The 20,904-nt window shown below is 39.3% G+C and overlaps 2 protein-coding genes across 3 annotated transcripts in view; one reads left to right on the top strand and one right to left on the bottom strand.

Moving 5' to 3' along the window:
- Positions 1 to 20,904, bottom strand: part of LOC113106275 (microtubule-associated protein 1A-like) — a 1,143,919-nt gene that overhangs the window by 729,561 nt on the left and 393,454 nt on the right.
- On the top strand, positions 1,081 to 20,388 carry LOC113106279 (period circadian protein homolog 1). 2 transcript variants are annotated; one of them, XM_026268019.1, is made up of 19 exons: positions 1,081 to 1,276; positions 6,393 to 7,211; positions 8,045 to 8,298; positions 8,548 to 8,669; positions 8,975 to 9,176; positions 9,656 to 9,850; positions 9,979 to 10,164; positions 10,244 to 10,397; positions 11,403 to 11,646; positions 11,867 to 11,975; positions 12,094 to 12,250; positions 12,389 to 12,495; positions 14,974 to 15,120; positions 15,294 to 15,608; positions 16,176 to 16,963; positions 17,081 to 17,279; positions 17,752 to 17,944; positions 18,404 to 18,554; positions 18,646 to 20,388. In XM_026268019.1, the coding sequence occupies exons 2-19, from the start codon at positions 6,838 to 6,840 to the stop codon at positions 18,964 to 18,966; spliced, it is 4,218 nt and encodes a 1,405-aa protein (XP_026123804.1). In that variant the 5' UTR covers positions 1,081 to 1,276; positions 6,393 to 6,837; the 3' UTR covers positions 18,967 to 20,388. The 2 variants fall into 2 exon arrangements, with proteins under 2 accessions (XP_026123804.1, XP_026123805.1); XM_026268020.1 differs by lacking the exon at positions 14,974 to 15,120.

Below are 20,904 nucleotides of genomic sequence, written 5' to 3'. Positions count from 1 at the left end.
AATATTGTAAAAAGGTTCCAGGAATCCAGAGAAAGTGCAGTACATGTTTGGCAAGGCCGGAAACCTCAGCTGAATGTGCCTGACCTTTGAGCCCTTAGATGGATGGCATTGCACAAGATACCATCAATGCTGCGGAGTTAAATATAGCCATATTTGTGGTCTAGAGTCACATAAATATGACATGTACATTTTATGTTTACTTGGAGAGTAATTAATACTGCTTTGTTGTGGCTGCCTGCTGCAAAATTAGCTACAATTGCCAAATGTGGGTTACTGAATGCAGGCTGCCTGCCTCCAAATTATATTCGATAGACATTGGCAAGCAGACAGCCCAATTTTACCAATCGGGTAAATAGAGGTCACCCTGATACTAACGCTTCTCTGACGGAGGTGATAAATTCATCCGCACAGCACCAGTGAGCCACGCCACCCGCCACGTGAGTTTGAGGGCGTCGCAGAAGCTGCTTGACGTCACCAACAGGCTGCCTCTGAGGCACGTGGAACTGTGCATGGCTCATATTCACCACCAGGTTTTTCAATCGAGATGTGCAAATCATCACATGTAAAACAGTAGTTTTGGGAAGTCCCACTGTTTTTACAGCTCGTTTCAAAGAACCAATTCAGCGATTTTTCTAGATTTTCGCATGGTCCCTGAAAACCAGGGACCTGTAAAACGTTTTAAAATGTTTCATTAAAATTACGCAGTCAAACATTGCTGTATGTTTTATTTTGTGTCGTTTTATTAATAAGAAGTGTGTCAATAATCACATGAATATAACTGCTTGTGATCTAATTCAGTCTGCTTGATGGGTTAAAATGGGTCATCCTTGTTTTTTTATTTGAATCTACATCAACACAACAAGAATGTGTCGTACTGCCCACTACATGCTCGCGCTCATGTATTAGAACAACAGGCGCGCTGCAACGTGACAGCAGATAAACATGTGCCGAGCGCCCTTGGCAATGGCCAATCAGCGAACACTTCGCCGTGAATGGGCGGGGTTACCCAATAAAATTTCGTGGCTGTCTACGAGCACAGCCAATAGAATTCCCTGATGCAAGAGATTTGTGGACAGATTGGAAAGCACGTGTATTCGTGTGTGTCTGGTGTCTTGAGGAAACAAATCTCTAGCGCACAATAGCAGCGCAATGTCAGTGGAGTGGACCCATTACATTCAGCCGACTTCATAAGATCAGTAACACATTGCGATACTCTTCCGACGTATGACGAATTTATCGTCTTGTTCAAGAGAAACCGAACAGTAAGATCTATAAGGTAAGGCCAGCACTAAGATAAATCTATATTTAACCTCTTATACTTCTGACGACTGTTAAGTTACATTTCTAATCACATGTTCACAACGGTACATTTGTCCAGCTGAATGTGCTGATTTGGATGAATTGTACAAATAGAAGCGCTAATTGATTAGCCATTGAACGTTGCGTCATACCATCATACTAATGTTTTAAACCCGCTTATTTTATTTCCGTGCTTTGCTTTAAGATTGTCCACCTTTTTTTGATGACGTAGCTCTGTGCATGCAGGACAAATGAAACCGTGATGCATGCATGCACGGAGCAAATACAGTGCGAGTACTTCATCAGATTCCCCAAAAATCCTTGTTAAAAGAAAAATGAAAGTTACATTAGTAATTTAAATCGGAATTTATGTGAGAAATAGCAGGGAAACCGTGTGAAAGTGAGGCAAACGTCCTGTATTCATTTCATCTTAACATTAGGGGGTTTGAAATATAATCATAATCGTCGGAAATAAATATTGTTGTGGGTAAGATGGTAAAGCATTCAAAACTGACCTCCTAAAACTAACAAAGCAGGGAATCGTGATGCTATTAGTTACAAACTCCTAGGGGTTCATGATGGAACTACAGGGGAATGTTAAACTGGCAAAATAGGTCAATTGTGTGTATATATTAGGGCTCTCAGTTTAAATCGTCAACTTAATTAGTTATGAAAAATAACGCGATCAGTCGACGCACTAGCCCCGCCCCCAGACCTCTACATCATCTTACATTTCATACTGTTGACAAATATGATGCAAGGCAGCAACTAAATAAATTGCAGAAATGCCCTAAAATTCAAGATATTGGTGCAAAAAATGCCCCTGTATGAGTTTGTGTATCATACGATATCACACAGGGAGAGCAGCATATTGCACGAGTGCTGCTTTTGTCCCGAATATTGTGGAACATAAAAGAAGGTTTTATGAAGACAGTTGATAACAAAGCTGTTTTGTTACCAATGACTGTCATTGTATGAACAAAAAAACACTGAACTGTTTCTCAAATTACCTTTCTTTTGTTTCATAGTTTATGTTTGGCCATTGAGCCTAAATGTTTGTGTGATAGGTTTTATGTTGAATCAAATCAAATATTTCTTTCTAAAGCTACAATCTGTAATGTTTTCTTGATACTTTCTCATTTAACATGTTACACCTTTTATTTATACAAAATGTAATGAATTAATGAGGAATGATATGATGTCATTCTTCAAGGATTGCATAGTAAATAAATAATAAATTTTAACTGAAAAGTAATATTACAATCAAAATATAGTATATTGTTGTCCACTTCCCCAGTTTTTATTCTCTATATTTTACTGTGAGGTCAGTCTGTGGCATTTAGTTCCTGTATTGGTCAAATGTCTTTTTGCTGTATTTGCAAAGCAGATATATTCCCAAACATGTTAATTATATCATGAAATATCTTGATTCTCAAATATGTGTAGGTAAATGCATTTTGCATCTTTTATAAATAATGTTAGTTGATCTATAATGGGCAAAGTAGCCTAATACTGTAATCTAATAACTATGCATACAAATGCTGGTTGTCATGCCATAAAATATTTTTAGCACAACTGACTTTGTATTTAATGTGAATTTAATAAAAACATTGTAAGTAACTAATTATAACACTTTCATTGTAGAGAAACAAAGCAAAAAAAACATTTTAAGTACTCTCAAAAACTCTTTCTAATCACTGAAGCTGTTTACACTGTGAAATGAATATCCTACATGGATTGTAGCACATCTGTTGTTTCTGATGAGAGAATCGGCAGAGAGCAGGATTCCTTCAGCGAATGAGTTAAAAAAAACACCAGTACTTTAGCAATGACTTATCAGAAGGCCTCTGATTGCATTCACATGCTCAACAGAATTGTGCATTAATGGTTATAACGCTGTAAAAGCGCTCTAAAAATGTGTCTGTTTCTGGCTCTGCGCCAGCCAATGTGATTTGTGCCAGATTTGAATTTAGCAGCTGATGCTGTGCTGCAGAGAACGTTCTAATCACACTGGTGTGATTGTATGAAATATATATATATATATAAGTTGTTGGGCTATTTTTTTTTTTTTTTTTTTTTTGGAAGCTGCATTCAAAATCCACTTGGCTCAAAAATGAATGGGCATGACGCCTCTGCTCTTCTGTTTATTTCATTGTTTTCTGTGCAGCTGTTCATGGACTAGGACTTCTGTGCCATTAAATTAGTTTTTATTCAATTCAACTACTGTAGAACAATTTCAGATAAACCTGCCCCTAAATGACATGTAAAAAAAACAAGACAGACTAATCACGCTGTACGTGTTCACCAGGCGGTCTATTCCTGTCTTAAGTGTGCAGCTCTAGGCCAAAATATGCTGCAGGGTGGATCAGACTGTATGTTGTTAGCTGAAAGTTTGGTTATGTGAGACTAGGTGACAGTTAGGTAAAAATGTTTGGTGTACCTCAGGTCTGAAATAACATTCTTTGCATATCAAAGCAAAAGTGAGATTAGGTTAGATTCATATTTGAGAGTCCCAGTTACTTGGTATTTATTTATTGCCTGTTTACTGGAAATGGATTTATAATTATTTTCCAGTTCAATTTGCAGGGAAAACTATGTTGCTAGTAGTTTAATTTACCCAAAAAGTGCAAAAACTGAGTGTAGATTGAATCTGTCAGTAAATTTCAGTAGAGAAAAACACCTCCACATTACCTCAAGTAGTCTGTCAAAGCACCTGGCACCAATATTAAACCATGCTTATGATGACCTTGTTTTTTAGATAAATACCTCTTAGGCTTTTGATAACTTGGGTCATGCACTTTTACAGAAACAGATTTTTATATATATTTGGCCATATCCCGTTATTAGTGGTTGGGATTTGTATCTCTTTGTGCAGGTTACATCGTTACGCCAGTAGGTGGAGATAAGTGACTGTCTAAAAGTCATTAAAAATGCATTCAACTGATTCGCATGGATTATGTGACGATTGAAACGATTGAAGCTCAGTTTGAGGGAATCAACAGACACATGCGCTTAGGGAGCGTGCGCAGGCAGCAAGAGCATCACGACAATAATGGAGTCGAAATGCTGTGGAGACAGCAACGGTGTCGCTCAGTAGAAACTACTTCAGGAACAGAGGGTGAACTGTTTGTATACCAGGTGGCTTGACTTACAAAATGTAATACTAGTTTATCAGTCTGCTTTCCACACCTTCATCCGTGCACGTCCGCATTGTCGTCAGTCGAACCCAGCAGGAATGTAGGAAACTAAACTTGTGACGTATCGCATTTTTTAAAAATCATTTTATCTTTTCACTCCTTTTATTTCTTTTCTATGATGTTTTTAATCAAGTTATGTTTCTCTAATAAACAGCTTTTTTAATAGGAGATCATTGCCAAGGTGCCAATATAAGATCAGGCACACAACAGCAGATTATTAACAGACCAAGGGAGAGTAATTAGGAAATACATTTTTTAATATAGTTTGTTTTATATATATATATATATATATATATAAAGTATATATTTGGTCGGTCTATTTATTTATTGTGCTGTTTGTAATGGCTTGTTGGACATTTAAACCAGTTACTTGTGGGTAAAAAGGTTCTTGCTGATCAAAGCTGTGCAAACTCGGAATACAATCTATGTCTGTAAAGTCTAACAAAGTGTCCTGATGTATGATTTCCCTCTGCAAGCAACTGATTAGAAATGTTCACATATACAAATATGAACGGTATTAATAAACAAGCAAATGAAAGCAAATGAGGTCAGTGGGGTTTACTGCATTGGGAATAAAATGTGGATTGCATTTACATGCATTACTACATTCAGTACCAGCAGACAGTTTTCCCTGTCCATTTATACATTGTCGCACAGTTAATATGCTTGAGAATAACTGATTGGCTTAGAGTTATTTTACTTAATATTTAGTATCACTTCTCTTGCTTGCTTAGAGGCGCTATTTGAAGTACATGCTCATTCACAGTTGTGTACAGGTCTAAACTCAGCAGCTCCAAATGGTGTCGGATCATTAGGATGACAGTAACAATACCAGAAAGGAAGTAGAAAAAAGTCTTGACAGAACAGAGTCTTATGAGATTAAGTGTTCTTGAGGGATAAAGGTGGAGAATGCATGCTGTTTTAAGATCACTCGGAAATAACCGTGTAAGGGAAATGTGCTGTCCAAGGTGCTTGGCTTTCCTTTTTCTTTTTTTAAAGCCCTGAAAATCCAAATTAATACAACTCCCTGCAATTCTACCTTTAAAAGTTTGGTGTTTAATAAGATACTTTTAAAGAAGTTTCATATGCTCACCAAGTCTGCATTTATTCGATCAAAAGTAAAACAGTAATATTGTGAAATGCATTTGCATTTCATTTTCAGCAGCCATTACTTCAGTCTTCAGTCAGTGTCACATGATCCTTCAGAAATCATTCTGATTTACTGATCTGGTGCACAAGAAACATCTGTTATTATTCGTGCAATGTTGGAAACCGTTGTGCTGCTTAATTTTTTAATATTATTATTATTTGTCAGACTGTGGTATGTTTTTATTTATTTATTTATGAAAGCTGTTAATTTCTGATGAGTCATGACAAGAGACCCACAGCTTTATGCAAATGAATACCCGAGTTGGAACACCTAATAAAAACCAACTTGGTCATCCTAATCTTGAGGTAAACACTGATTTCTTGGTGTCTCTCATAGATCCTTGTATTGCTCCCTGTAGCTGGCAAATTCAAAAGACAAATCAAGCTTGTGTGGTTGAAGGTGGAGTGTAGATTGTGGATTTGTGGTTCTACATAGTATTCTTAGTTACCAAGGAGACTAGAAAAAGCCTCTGTAGTTGCCAACTGGGAGAGTGAATTATCTGAGCTGTCACATACAGCATCCCACTGAGTCTGTGCAAAATTTCTGATAATTACAATTTACCTTGTTGAAGAACCTTCTTGAGTAGCATTTCCTGTTAAAGAACAGGATGTTCTCATATAATAATAGCCATTAGATTTTATGGGGCTACGTAATACAAGATGACTAACCGACTCAAGTCTGTTTTGTTGTACATGTGTATGTTTCAGACTAATACTTACCTTTTCTTTTGCTTTTTTTCCTGGCAGCTGTCCTCTGAGAAAATATAGAGTGTCACACAGGCCAAAGAGACGGAGACCGAATGGCCAGAACCCGACAAGAAGCCTAATTTCTCAGTGGCTGTTTTTTGCATATTTTTTTTTTCCTTACACTGTCACTCTCCATCTGCCTCCGTCGCAGCAGCCAAGTCTGTTTCATAACAACCAGTTGTGTCTGTTTTTCTGAGCTGAACAACGATTTCTGCAGTTAGCGAAACACTTCCCACTTGCTTTGAGGTTCCAAGGACAGGGTGGTGAGACACCTGGAAACACCATGGTTTTTGTTTTTGTTTCAAATCTGTGAAGAATATTTCCACCAAAATGATTTCCCACTGTAGTTCAGGCAGTCCAACATAGTGAACTTCTTCAACTCTGTGTAATCTATTGTCAGGTGAATCCTATCACCTCGGCAACTGCGTATTTTTACAGTATTATTATGAGTGATGTCAACTCAGACTCCGCCCCCAGCAATGATACAGACAGAGGAGCAGGAGGGGTCGAGAAAAAGGCAGGGATTGTAAACCGATCCTGCAGCATGAGTGAGAGTTCTCCCTCATCAAATCCGGTGAATAGCGGGACAGGATCATCTCCAGGAGGGGTATCTGATCCCAAAGGATCCACAGGTGACAACCAAGGGACGAATTCCGATGATACGGATGGACTATCGAGTGGAAATGACTCTGGGGAGAGGGAAAGTGAGAGAGGGAATGGATCCAGATGCAGACAATCGAACAGAAGTTATCAGAGTTTCTCCAGTCAGAATGGAAAAGACTCCGGCATGTGTGTGGAGACTACGGAGAGCAACAAGAGGTGAGATTCAAAAACAACAGCAGCAAACAGGTTTAAACAATATGAGAGTCAAAATTTTAATTTTAGTTTTAGCATTCTCAGCCGTGGGCCCAGTTTGGGGTAATCGTTCAAGGGCGCCTTAAGATTACAAAAATTATTAAGATTAATAAATTATTAATAATTTATAAAAATAAACACAAATGCAAATGATAATGCTTTAAGGGGTCATATGATGTTGCTAAAAAGAACATTATTTTGTGTATTTGGTGTAATTCAGTGTGTTTATGTGGTTTAGGGTTAAAAAACATGTTATTTTCCACATAATGTACATTATTCTTGCTCCTCTATGCCCCGCCTTCCCGGAACACTTTGATTTTGACAAAGCTCATTGTTCTGAAAAGTGCGGTGTGCTCTGATTGGCCAGCTATCCAGTGCATTGTGATTGGCTGAATACCTCGGCCCTTACCATATTTGGAAACACACAGCGTCTTCACAACATGGCGGCGGCGGCAACAATACTACATAGAGAATAAAAGTTACGCCTTTTTTCTCTGCATAAACAATTGGTATGCAGATCTTCCAACACAGTATCGTAGAATGAGGCGTGTTTGAATGAGGCGTTTCAGGAAGGTGTGGTTGAGTCTTAATTTTTAGAAAGAATATCTCTGTGGGTTTGAGACTTTAATCTTTACGACTTTACGGATCTTATAAATGCACGAACAGCTTGTATCAGTCCAATGGAAAACATGAAATCACATCATATGATCCCTTTAAAAAGCAAATTCTGAAATGTGTTTCTTAACATTATAATAATAAGTAAAAATAACTCTTGTTTTTGATCCCTTGTCCCTCAGCTCAAACTCTCACAGCCCGTCTCCACCCAGCAGCTCTCTGGCTTACAGCCTGTTGAGCGCCAGCTCTGAACAAGACCCGCCATCCACCAGCGGCTGCAGCAGTAATCAGTCTGCTCGGGTCCAGACCCAGAAAGAGCTGATGAGAGCCTTGAATGAGCTGAAGATCCGTCTGCCACCGGAGAGAAAGATGAAGGGACGCTCCAGCACTCTTAACGCCCTCAAATACGCCCTCAGCTGTGTCAGACAAGTCAAAGGTGAGTGGGAGTTTCATATGTTGTTTTTGTGTCATATGTTGAGTTGAGTCAAAGGAATGATGTATGTATTCTTCAGTTCAATTCTAAGAACCATTTGTAGAATGAAGCATTTGAAAATAATCACTGCTTCTGTAATTTGGTTTGGTACCACTAGAAGCAGAGGAATTATACATTTCACCTATAACAGGAATGGAGTTTGTGGGTACAGTGATGTTAATGTCAAAGACTTTTTATGTATTTTTCTTGCAGCCAATCAGGAGTATTATCACCAGTGGAATGTTGAGGAGTGTCATGGCTGTAGTCTGGATCTCTCCACCTTCACTGTTGAAGAACTGGACAATATCACCTCCGAATACACGCTCAAAAATACAGTACGTTGACTTGCACACAAACCCATATCTCTCTCTGGTAGTAACACAATATTAAACTATTGCATGAAAAGTAGTTTCAGTCTCATCAATGCAGTTACTGGCTTGCTGTTTTTTTTTTTTTTAATTCTGTCAGCAAAAACAAAGATAAGACGTGGGTTACAGACACGCTCTAGATAGCAAAATCATCCCAAATTTCATCTTGTCCTCTCTCTCTGTAAAATGCTACACAGCTTTTCTCAGTCATGCAGATACCGTGTACATTGTTTGTTAGAAGTTACAAAAGAGTGTCTCTTTCTCTTGTGCAGGACACTTTCTCAATGGCGGTTTCGTTCCTGTCAGGGAAGGTTGTGTACATATCCCCACAGGGTTCATCTCTTCTGCGCAGTAAGCCAGAGAAGCTCCATGGAGTTTTGTTTTCTGAGCTTTTGGCCCCCCAGGATGTGAGCACCTTCTACAGCAACACTGCACCCAGCAAACTACCTCCTTGGGCCTCCTGCATCGGCTCTGGTATGTTTGTACGTGGTGTGTTTTAGTTGTGTTATGGCATGTTACACTAACATTTGACAACCAGAAGGATCAAAAATACCTTAGACCTAAAAGCGACTGTTCACCCAAAAATGAAAGTTCTGTGATCATTTACTCTAACATTATGTCATTCCATACCCAAACCAAGACTTTAGTTTATCTTTAAAATACATGAGGATATTTGTAATGAAACTTGAGGGAACGGTCTCTCCACTGAAGGTCAGTTCCACTAAAACTTTGACAATTCAAAAAGTAAATGAATGGATCACAATAGCAACCAGTGAGGTTGAGCTTCCATTTACCATAAGCGTCAAAATTTTGGTGCAGTGGACTTTTAGTGAAGGGACAGAATTCTCTTTTTACCTGGATCCATCCGTCTTTTCGATGCCATCATAAGACCTCTGTACCTCCCCTACCATACAATTACAGTTTTAAACAACTTTGATCTATCTTTTCACTAGTCTCTCCACCGGCGGACTGCACCCAAGAGAAGTCCATGTTTTGTCGCATTAGTGGCGACATCTCAACCAGTGGCGACGTGAGGTACTACCCGTTCAGACTGACCCCCTACCTGCTCACGCTCCAAGACTCTGATGCGGCTTACCCTCAACCCTGCTGTTTGCTCATCGCAGAGAGAGTGCACTCGGGATATGAGGGTACATTTTTTGTTTAACAAGTATATTGTATTTTTTTCACAATGCTTGGAGCCAAATGGAAAAAATCCAAATGCCTTTTTTAACTCTGTGTTGGTTTTGTTCTCTCTCTCTCTCAATCCTGCTTTCAGCCCCTCGCATTCCTACAGATAAGAGGATATTCACCACCAGTCACACCCCCAGCTGTCTCTTTCAGGAGGTGGATGAGCGGGCAGTTGCTCTGTTGGGGTACCTGCCTCAGGACCTTGTGGGAACCCCAGTCCTGCTGTACATCCATCCAGATGACAGACCCATTATGGTGGCCATCCATAAGAAGAGTGAGTCACTCCCTTCCTTTCTCTAACCTCTGTCCGTTTCCTTTTTCATTTAAATGTTGACTTTTCCTTTGTCTTTCAGTTCTTCAGTTTGCAGGGCAGCCGTTTGATCACGCTCCCTTGCGGATGTGCGCACAAAATGGAGAGTATCTGACCATCGACACCTCTTGGTCCTCCTTCATTAACCCCTGGAGCAGGAAAGTGGCCTTCATTGTTGGCCGGCACAAAGTCAGAACGTAAGAACCAGATTACACACAAAACTATCTCTCAGCAAGCATAACTTCCTTTCTTCATGTGACATTATCTATTCAAATCAGACTTACAAGAGACAGATCTTATATAGATACACTACCATTCATAGGTTTGGGATGATAAGATTTTTAAAATGCTTTTGAAATAGTAAATATTAAGTATCTTACGCTCACCAAGGCTGCATTTATTTGCTCAAAAATACAGTAAAAACTAATGCTGTGAATTTTTTTTTTTTTTCATGTAGCTTTCTTTTAAATAAAAAATTCTTAGTTGGTTCCATTGTAATTTACATGTGCAACACAAAGTAATATGCACAACTAGCTCCCTCTTCAGTGCACAACTCGATTTTCTACATTTTCACACATCTAGACATGTGCACAGCATAAACACACAAGCATACACCCATAATTCCTCCATCACATGCCACCTACACACTGGTATGTAATGTGTCCACACTCAATCAAACTCATAAGCACATGCTCTGTCATGTGGACACAGACAGATTTTTCATGAGCTCAACACTGATTTTATTTTTCTTCCAACTTGGGGTGACTCAGAGTGCTTCTCCACAAACTGTATACATGCACACATTATTACTGCCTCATTCAGATCATGAAAAAGGGGAAGCTGGAACCAATGACCATGTACAATTAAAATGATGGTGATTGAAGTCCCTTTTGAAAATGCATTGGTTTGGTCTGGGTATGGTCATTAATGTAACGCACAATATAACATTCAAATTCTGAAAGGTTTTTGAACAAATCCTTTGAGTGACTGATTTAATGACTTGCTCATAGCACTCAAAAAATAATAATGTACTGGAGTATTGATGTACCACAGAAAAAGTCTCTGAATCAGTGACTCTGAACCGAAGCCTTTTGACAAAATGATTCCCTAGAATAATAAAAAATCCCCACCACTAACAAAAACAATTCTACTTCTTGTACTCTGTACATACACATAGTTACCTCTTGATTCTTTCCTTCCAGCTCTCCACTGAATGAGGATGTCTTTACCCTGCCGAGGGGTCCGGAGGAGCGGACCCTGTCCCCAGACATCGTTCAGCTCAGTGAGCATATCCATAGGCTCCTGGTGCAGCCCGTCCACAGCGGCAGCTCTCATGGCTACGGTAGTCTGGCCAGTAATGGATCCCACGAGCACCAGCCCAGTGCCGCCTCCTCATCAGACAGCAGTGGACCAGGTCTAGAGGACCCCTCGCAGCTCCACAAACCTGTGAGTGTTTAAAGACACAGCACTCATAATGTTTAATATTTAAGCGTAATGTAGGCCTCTTAATTTTAGCAGTTTCAGTCCATATGCGACCGAAAACAAACTTTCTCTTGACCTTGAACACTATGAAGTATTGAGGTGCATGTTAGTGCTGTTCTTAGACTTTAAAGGCAGGCCTGACATGGATAGTAAACCTAAATTATATGAACTGCTTTTCAAATAGATGACCTTCCAGCAAATCTGCAAAGATGTTCACATGGTGAAGACCAGCGGACAACAAGTCTTCATTGAATCCCGCAACCGACCTCCTCCTAAGAAACATTCCTCTGCAGGTACACAACCACTCACAGTATATTCATAGTAGCTATAAAGACACAGCCGACAGTTGCTCTGTTAAACATTTTTTTTTTCAAGATATTAATCTCAAGATGTTCTCTGTCTGATAAATAGCTGTTGTGCAAGCAGTTGAAGCAGGAGATCTGGGCGGCAGTCTCGGTCCTTGTGCTGCTCCACCCTCGAAGAGCTCCGCACCCTCCATGATCGTGCAGAAGGAGCCGCCCACCACCTATTCTTATCAGCAAATCAACTCCTTGGATAGCATTGTTAGGTTTGTAGTTATAGTCATTATAGTGATGTCTATGACTGATGAGGTGTTGTGAATTTCAGATTAATAGTTTTATTATATAATGAGCATCTCTAGTCCTTGTGATGGCAGTCTGATGCCAGGTTTTATTTGGTTCATCAGGTATCTGGAGAGCTGTAACATCCCAAATACGGTGAAGAGGAAGTGTGGCTCTTCCTCCTGCACTGCCTCCTCCACCTCTGATGATGACGCTCCAGGCAATGCTAAAGGTGATGGTCCAATGATAAACTAATGCAGCACAGTACTAATTAAATTCATTTACAGGTCTACAGGTTATTACAATGCAACTACTATTCAAATTTAATTTAATGATACAGATTTTGATACAGCAGAACACTGGAGCACACTCTATTTACATAAAGGTCTACATAAATGTTACAAGGTTACAGTGGCATTTATATTTGCTCTAATTAGTGCAGGCAAGGAATGACTCCTGAACATTGGTTATGTAATGTGACATTTGGCCAGTAGGCCTGATTTATTTTGCTGAAAAGAAAGCACTGCAAATAATCTTTGTGAGCTAGACTTTCTGATTAGCTTGACAGAATTCATAATTCTACCTTAAGCCAGACAAATTTATTTGCTAAAAACTGATTGCATACAAAAAATAAATAAATGAAAAATGATAAACAGTTAATGTATTATACAGCAAAAATGATTCTGCCAATGGTAGTGTTTACATTAGAATACTGCCAAATTTGGCCGCTGGTATTTTGAATTGTGCCGTTCAGATGTTTGGGATCATAAGTATTTATTATTTTTCAAAATAAATTAATACTTTTATTCACAGATTATCATATTTTATAGTTTATACAGAGTTTATATAGAATTGATATATTGTGTATATATAGGCTACAGTACTAAATGTATGCCGTGCATTAACTTGTTGTAGTACTCAAAACCAGTCTTAAAGGTATAGTACACCCAAAAATGGAACTAACCCTCATGTTGTTCTAAAACCCTCAAGAACTGTTTTCATCTACAATTCAGCCTCCGTTCAGAAGACGAATTAAGATATTTTTGATTAAATCCGAGAGCTTTCTGACCCTGCATAGACAGCAACTTAGCTGAAATGTTCTCACACCCAGAAATGTAGTAAAGCCATTGTTGAAATAATCCATGTGGCATCAGTGGTTCAACCTAAATTTTACGAAGCTGCGAGAATACTTATTTGTGCACAAAGAAAACAAAAATAACACTTTATTCAACAATTCTGCTCCAAATCACATCTCTGCCATTATCGAGAGTACCTCTGCATGTAAACAAGGTTTGCGCTTGGTGCTGTTGACGTAGTACACAACTTGTTTATGTGCAGAGGAAAGCAATGTGCATGCGTCATGGTACTCTGCATAATGATGGAATACATTATTTGCAGGAAAATAATTGTTGAATTAAGTCATTTTTTTAGCTTTGTTTGTGCACAAAGTATTCTTGTAGCTTCATAAAATTATGATTGAACCCTTGATGTCACATGGACTATTTTATTGATTTCCTTACTATGTTTCTGGGTCTGGGAACATTACATTTACATTGCTGCCAATGCAGGGCCAGAGAGCTCTCAGATTTCATCAAAAATATCTTAATTTGTGTTCCAAAGATGAAAAAAGGTCTTATGGGTTTGGAACGACAAGAGGGTGAGTGTTTAATGACAGAATTGTCATTTTTGGGTGCTCTATCCCTCTATACCATTTTTGTTTTTTTGGTGAAGGTATTGGTCTTTTCACTGTCTCAACTGCATTTTTACTAGGTCTTGTCTTGGTCTCAGACTAAAAGGACTCTCTGGAGTTTATTTCAAGACCACAATTGCAGAAATATTACTAAATTGCTGGTGCATTAACATTCTTGATGTGATGTAGATGTACTGCTCCAAATGCAATCAATGCTTGTTTCCAATGTAATTTCTTTTGATATTGCTGTGTCCGGTCAGAATTTAATGGGGAACTGTACCAAAAATTTCACCAAAATTAATACAAATGACCAAAAAATGAAAAACAGCATCGAAAAGAAAAGAGTTCCAGACAAATCCCATAGCAGAACTGTAGCGAGTTTCTGAGCAGCACACAGTGGTGATTTGTTTGTGAATGAATCGGTTGCTTTGAATGAATTGGCTGAATAAATGACTTGGTGATTTGCTGCCACCTAACCCACTGGCAGTTTTAGTATTCAGAGTCATTTTATATTTCTATATTCAAAATGTTATTTCAAAAGATTAATCTCAACAATATTTCTGAAGTTGTAATTGTACATATTTAGATGCAGCTTCTGTGCAACCTCTGCAGAGCAAAGATGAATTCTGTTATTGATATGATTTTATTGGTAGCAGCTCTACAAGGGCTTTTCACATTTGAATTAGTTAACCCTGGGTCATTCTAAAACCTGGGTAAAAGGAATCCTGGGTTATCTTGCTTCACGTTTTACACTGATTATACTTTACCCAGGGTTAAAAGTTAATCCTGAAAAGACTGTTCAGTAAATGTGGGTCTTTCAGATGAATTTCAGGAGTGCCGGTTTGGTCTTGGTCTTGTCTTGGTCTCAACCCCTTAAAATCTTGGTCATGTCTTGGTCACAACCCCTCAAAGTTTTGGTCTTGTCTTGGTCTCATCACACTCTGGTCTTGGTCTCGACTTGGTCTCTGTTTAGGTGGTCTTGACTACAACACTAGTATTAACAGATACTCTAACCTGCAGGTCCGTCTCTGTCTCTGGTAGAGGAGAGTACATTGTTACCCCCAATGGCCATGCACAGTAAAGCTGAAAGTGTAGCCTCGGTCACCTCTCAATGCAGTTTCAGCAGCACCATCGTCCATGTGGGGGACAAGAAACCTCCTGAGTCAGGTGGGCAAGTGTATGTGTATCACAGAGGAAATAGAGAGGGCACCAAAGACGTATAATACAACAGAGCAAGCATAGCAATGAAGTGTCTTTATTTTTTTTTTTTGTGGTCAGTTTTTGGGGCACTAGTTTTTATTTATCTCATCCCTTCTTCTTGTTTTACCTCGCTTCCACAGATATTGTAATGGAGGAAGCCTCGCCTACTCCAAATGCTGCTCATCCTGCTGCTCAACCCCAAGTTCCTCCCACAACGATGCCCTCTCTGCCCCCTAGCCGTGCTTTTGATGCAGGGAGAAGAGGAGGTGCAGGAGGAACCGGGGTAGCTGGAGGATCCGGAGGAGAATGTTTGGGTCTCACAAAAGAGGTTCTGTCGGCTCACACACAACAAGAGGAGCAGAACTTCATGTGTCGCTTCAGAGACTTGAGCAAACTCAGAGTGTTTGACCCGACCTCAGCTGTGCGCCGACAAGCAACTGCACCTTTAGCAAGAGGTAAGGATGTGCTCATGCAACAACAGAAAAACACATGCAAAAGTTCTTGCTAGAAGTATCTTGAGTACACCAAGGCTGTGTTTGCTTGTTTGACGCAAAATACAGTTTGGAGTAAGAAAGATAAAAAAAAAGAGTTTTATTCAGCAAGGACACATTAAATTGATAAAAAGTTACGTCAAGTAAAGACGAGACTAGTTAAAAATATTTATTTTTAAAAAAATGCTGTTTATTAAACTTTATATTCTTCAATGAATCCAGCAAAAATAATAACTGATAATAATGAAGCACCAAGTCAGTATATTGGAATGATTTCTGATGAATCGTATGACACTGGAGACTGGAGTAATGCCTGCTAAAACTTAAAACACAGCAACAAATTGCATATTAAAACATTCACATGGAAAGCATTTGAGAAGTTATTTGAAATTGTAATGACGTTTTAGAATATTCCTGTTCTTATATCAAATAAAGCCTTGGTGAGCTTGAAAGGCATGTTTTAAAAAAACAGAAATTCGTATTTATTCCAAACCTTTGACCAGTAATGTATCTCTTTCTCTTGATTTTTAGGTGTGCGCTGCTCTCGTGATTACCCAGCAGCAAGTAGTAGTGGGCGTAGACGTGGTCGAGGAGGCAAAAGACTGAAGCACCAGGAAGCTAAAGAGCAGACGGGGTCTAGTAGCCCAGCTGACCCCCTAAGAGGGGTTCCTTCCCTGGACAGGCCCTTTAATTCCTCCCTACCCATGGGTCCTTCAGCCAGCTCCTCCTCCTGGCCCACCTCAGGGTCACAAACGAGTGTTCCCTCTGTCCCATACCCATCTGGCATCCTTCCTTTATATCCCATCTATCCCCCTCTTTCCCATTCCATCTCGGATCCCAGCACACAAACAGGGCTACGCTTCCCCCTTCAGAACTCACAGATGGCACCTCCCATGGTCCACCCGATGATGGCGTTTGTGTTACCCAACTACATGTTCCCACAGCCCAACATGGGTATGCCTCAGCCCTTCTACAGCCCAAACCCAGCTTTCCCTTTCCCTGCTGTCAACATGGCCTCCCTGGCGCCCTGTCAGGTCCCGACCCCTGTCCCACGCGCCCACTCTCGCTCCAGCACGCCTCAGTCTTACAACCAAAGAGAGGCAGTGGCTGAGAGAGAAGGAGCAGAGTCTCCACTCTTTCAGTCCAGATGCTCCTCACCGTTGAATCTGCTGCAGCTGGAGGAGTCTCCAAGCAATCGGTTTGAGGTGGCATCAGGCCTACAGACCACATCTCCTCTGGTGGGACAAGGAGGTGGAGCAGGAGGACAGGTCTCCTCCAATCAGAGAGGATCACCAGTGGACTCAAAAGAGAAAGAAAATGTAAGAAAATTTAATTTTGGATTAATTTGCTTACTGGTTATTTAAAATTGTTTTATTTTTTTATATATATATATCATGTCGTTTAGTAATGATCTGTGGTTTTAATGGCCTTTGCAGGGTGAAACAAATGAGTCCAATCAAGATGCCATGTCCACCTCCAGTGATCTGCTGGACCTGCTGTTACATGAGGATTCTCGCTCAGGCACTGGCTCAGCCGCCTCAGGCTCTGGCTCATCAGGCACAGGCTCCTCTGGGTCGGGTTTAGGATCTTCAGGATCAGGATCCAATGGCTGCAGCTCTTTGGGAAGTGGAACTAGTAAGTGGCAATACATTTATTCACTAAATGTAGAAAAAGTTATAAATGGATCCATTTTAGGCAGTAAGTATTAGGGCTGCAAAACGTGATTAATAGCATTCAAAATAAGGTTGTTTTTTAATACTACATGTGTGTATTGTGTTTATTTATTATGTATATATAAATACACACATATATTAAGGAAAAATTTAATGTATATATTTTTTATATACATGTGTATTTGTATATTTATTATATTATGTATGTATGTGTGTATATATATATATATATATATATATATATATATATATATATATATATATATATATATATATATATATACTCACACACATACATACATAATATAATAAATATACACCTTAAACACACAGATAGTATGTAAATTTAGTATGCATGCCATTAAGCAGTTGTTACTCAAGGAGTTTTAAGTAAATGACTAAATTTCTCTCTTTTTTTTCATTTACTTTAACAGGATGCAGTCAGAGCAGCCATACAAGCAAGTACTTTGGCAGTGTGGACTCATCAGAGAACAGCCACTCCCACAAGCAGACAGCAGGGGGTGATGGAGAAGCAGAGTTCATCAAATGTGTCCTACAAGACCCCATCTGGCTTCTAATGGCCAACACAGATGAAAAGACTATGATGACCTACCAGCTGCCCATCAGGTTAATATCAACACTGTACTGATTTCACTACATCACAAGAGTTTTGCCTTGCAAATTCTGATTTATTCTTCCTCAAAATTACAACAAAATAAAAAAAATGAAGGAACCAGAATCATTAAGTCGAATCATTTTCAAAATTTGATTCCCATCCCTATACAACACCATTGCTGACTCAAAAATATACTTTAATATACTGGTTCCCAACCTTGGTCCTTGAGGCACCCCGACGCTGCAATTTCAGATCTTGGAGTCTCCACTAATCAGCTGATGATTTGTTTAAGAACACATGCAAAATGTGCAGTGTAGGGGTGTCTCCAGGATCAGGGTTGGGAACCACTGGTTTAATACATCTTATTCCCATGCTAACATCCAATAAAGCTACTACAAACCCATTGTAAAAGACCAATGTAAGTTGTAAAGGTAATAGTTAACTAACCAAGTAAATTTGTTTTATAACAGAGACCGAGATTCTGTGTTGAAAGCGGACCGTGCTGCTCTGAGAGCCATGCAGAAACAGCAGCCTCGCTTCACTGAGGAACAGAAGAGCGAATTGAGCCAGGTTCACCCTTGGATCCGCACTGGACGCTTGCCTCGTGCCATCAACATTTCTGTAAGTCTAAGTCTGTTAACAATAACTCCCACAATACACCACTAAACACTCAAGTCGTGACCGTTTTATTTATATGCAATGTGTCTCTTAGGCATGTGTGGGCTGTAGGTCCACTCCTTCGGTCCCCTCTGCGGCCCCCTTCGATGTGGAGATCCACGAGATGGAGATCTGCAGTGTTTTAGAGGTGACAGAAGAGGGCGCCACTGCTGAGAAACACACTCAAGCAGACACAGCAATGGAGAAGAGCGAGGCTGAGGGAGAAGAAGAGACTTGCAAAGACCGAGAGGTTGAGAACTATGGGACTATTATGTCATCACAAATCAATGACCAAGAAATGATGATAGAAGAACAGGAAGTGACCTCACAGATCGAGGAGGAAATGGGTGCCTCACTTACACAGATGACACACTAAAGACACAATGAGTCAGTGAGATTCTGATGGCACCTTTTGTGTGCTCACTAAATTATCCAAGTGTATTTATTTCTGTAAAGAAATGTTCATTAGCCAGGAAGGCTGACAGATGATGAATGTAAAGCTGAAATGCTTTGTTGAAAGACTGTGATTATCAAAAATTCTGGATATTTTGGTTATTGCAAAGAAGTTCTGATCTGTTGGCAGGAAATCAAGGGTATGTAGCTTTAGACCACTCTGGGTTTGACCTCGAGACACCACCTGTTCAGTTCCAGTTCTAGTCACCTGCACAAACCCATTTTTGTGGCATGCTAAACAACTATTTCAAATGTTGTCAAATGGGTAATTATATTATACACCAAGGACGATAACTATAACCATGACTATAAAGCTTTAATCATCTAATTCTATAAGAATAAGGAAGTCCACACCACAGCTATATAACACGATAATGATTTGGAATCACTTTCAGAACATTTGTTTTCCAGATCATGAATCAAAATTTAAAGCGCTTGATCATTTAAAGCAGCAAATGACAGAACAACTTATAAATAAACATTATCATCCCTTGGTGTGGCCATGAATATAGTTATGGTTTTAGTTATCGTTATAAGTATGAATGGACCTTTAAACTCTGTGGTGTTAAGTTGACTTTGGTGTTGTAAGATGTGCATTTAGACAGGAGAACAGATTCACTGCCTTTGAGGACAGTCTAACTGTTTCTCACCTTGTGCTTATGGATTTCCCAGTTGTTATGGAAATGTTATTATATTTTTTTACAGGTATATGCAAAGTGGGAATTTTTGACCAAATTTACACACCTTTTTTTTTTTATCATTCTGTATATTTTTTTTTATACATTATTGGTGCAGAATTGTTCATTGTTGAAGCTTGGATGAATTGTGTGAAATGCACTGCAGCTCCACAGAGAGTCTCACTGGTCTGTTACAGTTCACGTTCACCACTTAGATGGCACTACTGTGACCATGGCAACGTGGACTTTCCAAGCCCAAGGAAACTTCTTTTAGAATAGCACTTAAGCGAAGGGAAGCTCCAGAGGTCACGGCCAGAAAAAGCTGCCGCCTGTTAATGGGTCGAAAAAGTGGAGGCTTTTAATGGTCTGCATGTGAACTGTACCGTCAACGAAGGAGTTTTAAAATTATAGTTCTCCCAAAAAGAGTTGGTAGTGTATCTCTTATTTTCCACAAAAGAAGGAAAGTCATACGTTTAAAAAAAAAATATGGTGAACAAATTCGGGCAATTTGTTAATTTTAACGAATGAGTGCTGGCAAACAGTTGAAGGCATTTTTCCTCGTTTGACCTTTTCTCTGTCAGTTTCAGTCTTCAGGTTGTCCTGGAAAAGTTTGTAAGTATTTTGTGTATTTCTTTATATATGAAAAAGAATAAAAAGATGATGGTTCACACTGTTGTGGTCTGCAAATATTTCAAGTATCGAGGTTAAAACAGGAAATTCTATGAATACACAAGTGTGTATATGATTGAAAAGTACACTGTATGCTTTGGAAGAGGCTGAGGGAATTCAAATAAGCAGTTTTCAAACCAAACCATAGGCTTTTAGTAGACAAGAATGTCCACTGAGCTATAAAAACACATGCAGAGGTTTTTCCAGTCACAAACAAAAGCCCACACGCACACAAATTACAAACGCGTGCAAATAAGTGTGATGCACACACAAAAAACCTGATGATTATTTGCACAGACCTAAATGAGCGATATAAAGAGGAAATTTACATTTAATAACATGTTAGCTTGTGCCAGTGCCCTGGTAAGAAAGTCTGGCTTGACTTGCATTCTTTCCCTGCACCGCAATGCAACGACAGGCCTACCAAGAGAGAGAAACATCTACAGCATCTAACCACTAAGAGAACTGAACAATACATATTTGCTCTTATATCACTTTTTAAAAATCATATATCT

This window comes from Carassius auratus, chromosome 7 (genome assembly GCF_003368295.1).
Source record: "Carassius auratus strain Wakin chromosome 7, ASM336829v1, whole genome shotgun sequence".
Taxonomy (NCBI): Eukaryota; Metazoa; Chordata; class Actinopteri; order Cypriniformes; family Cyprinidae; genus Carassius; species Carassius auratus.
The sequence above is the reverse complement of the archived record's forward strand: the minus strand, read 5'-3'. Positions and strand labels throughout refer to the sequence as shown.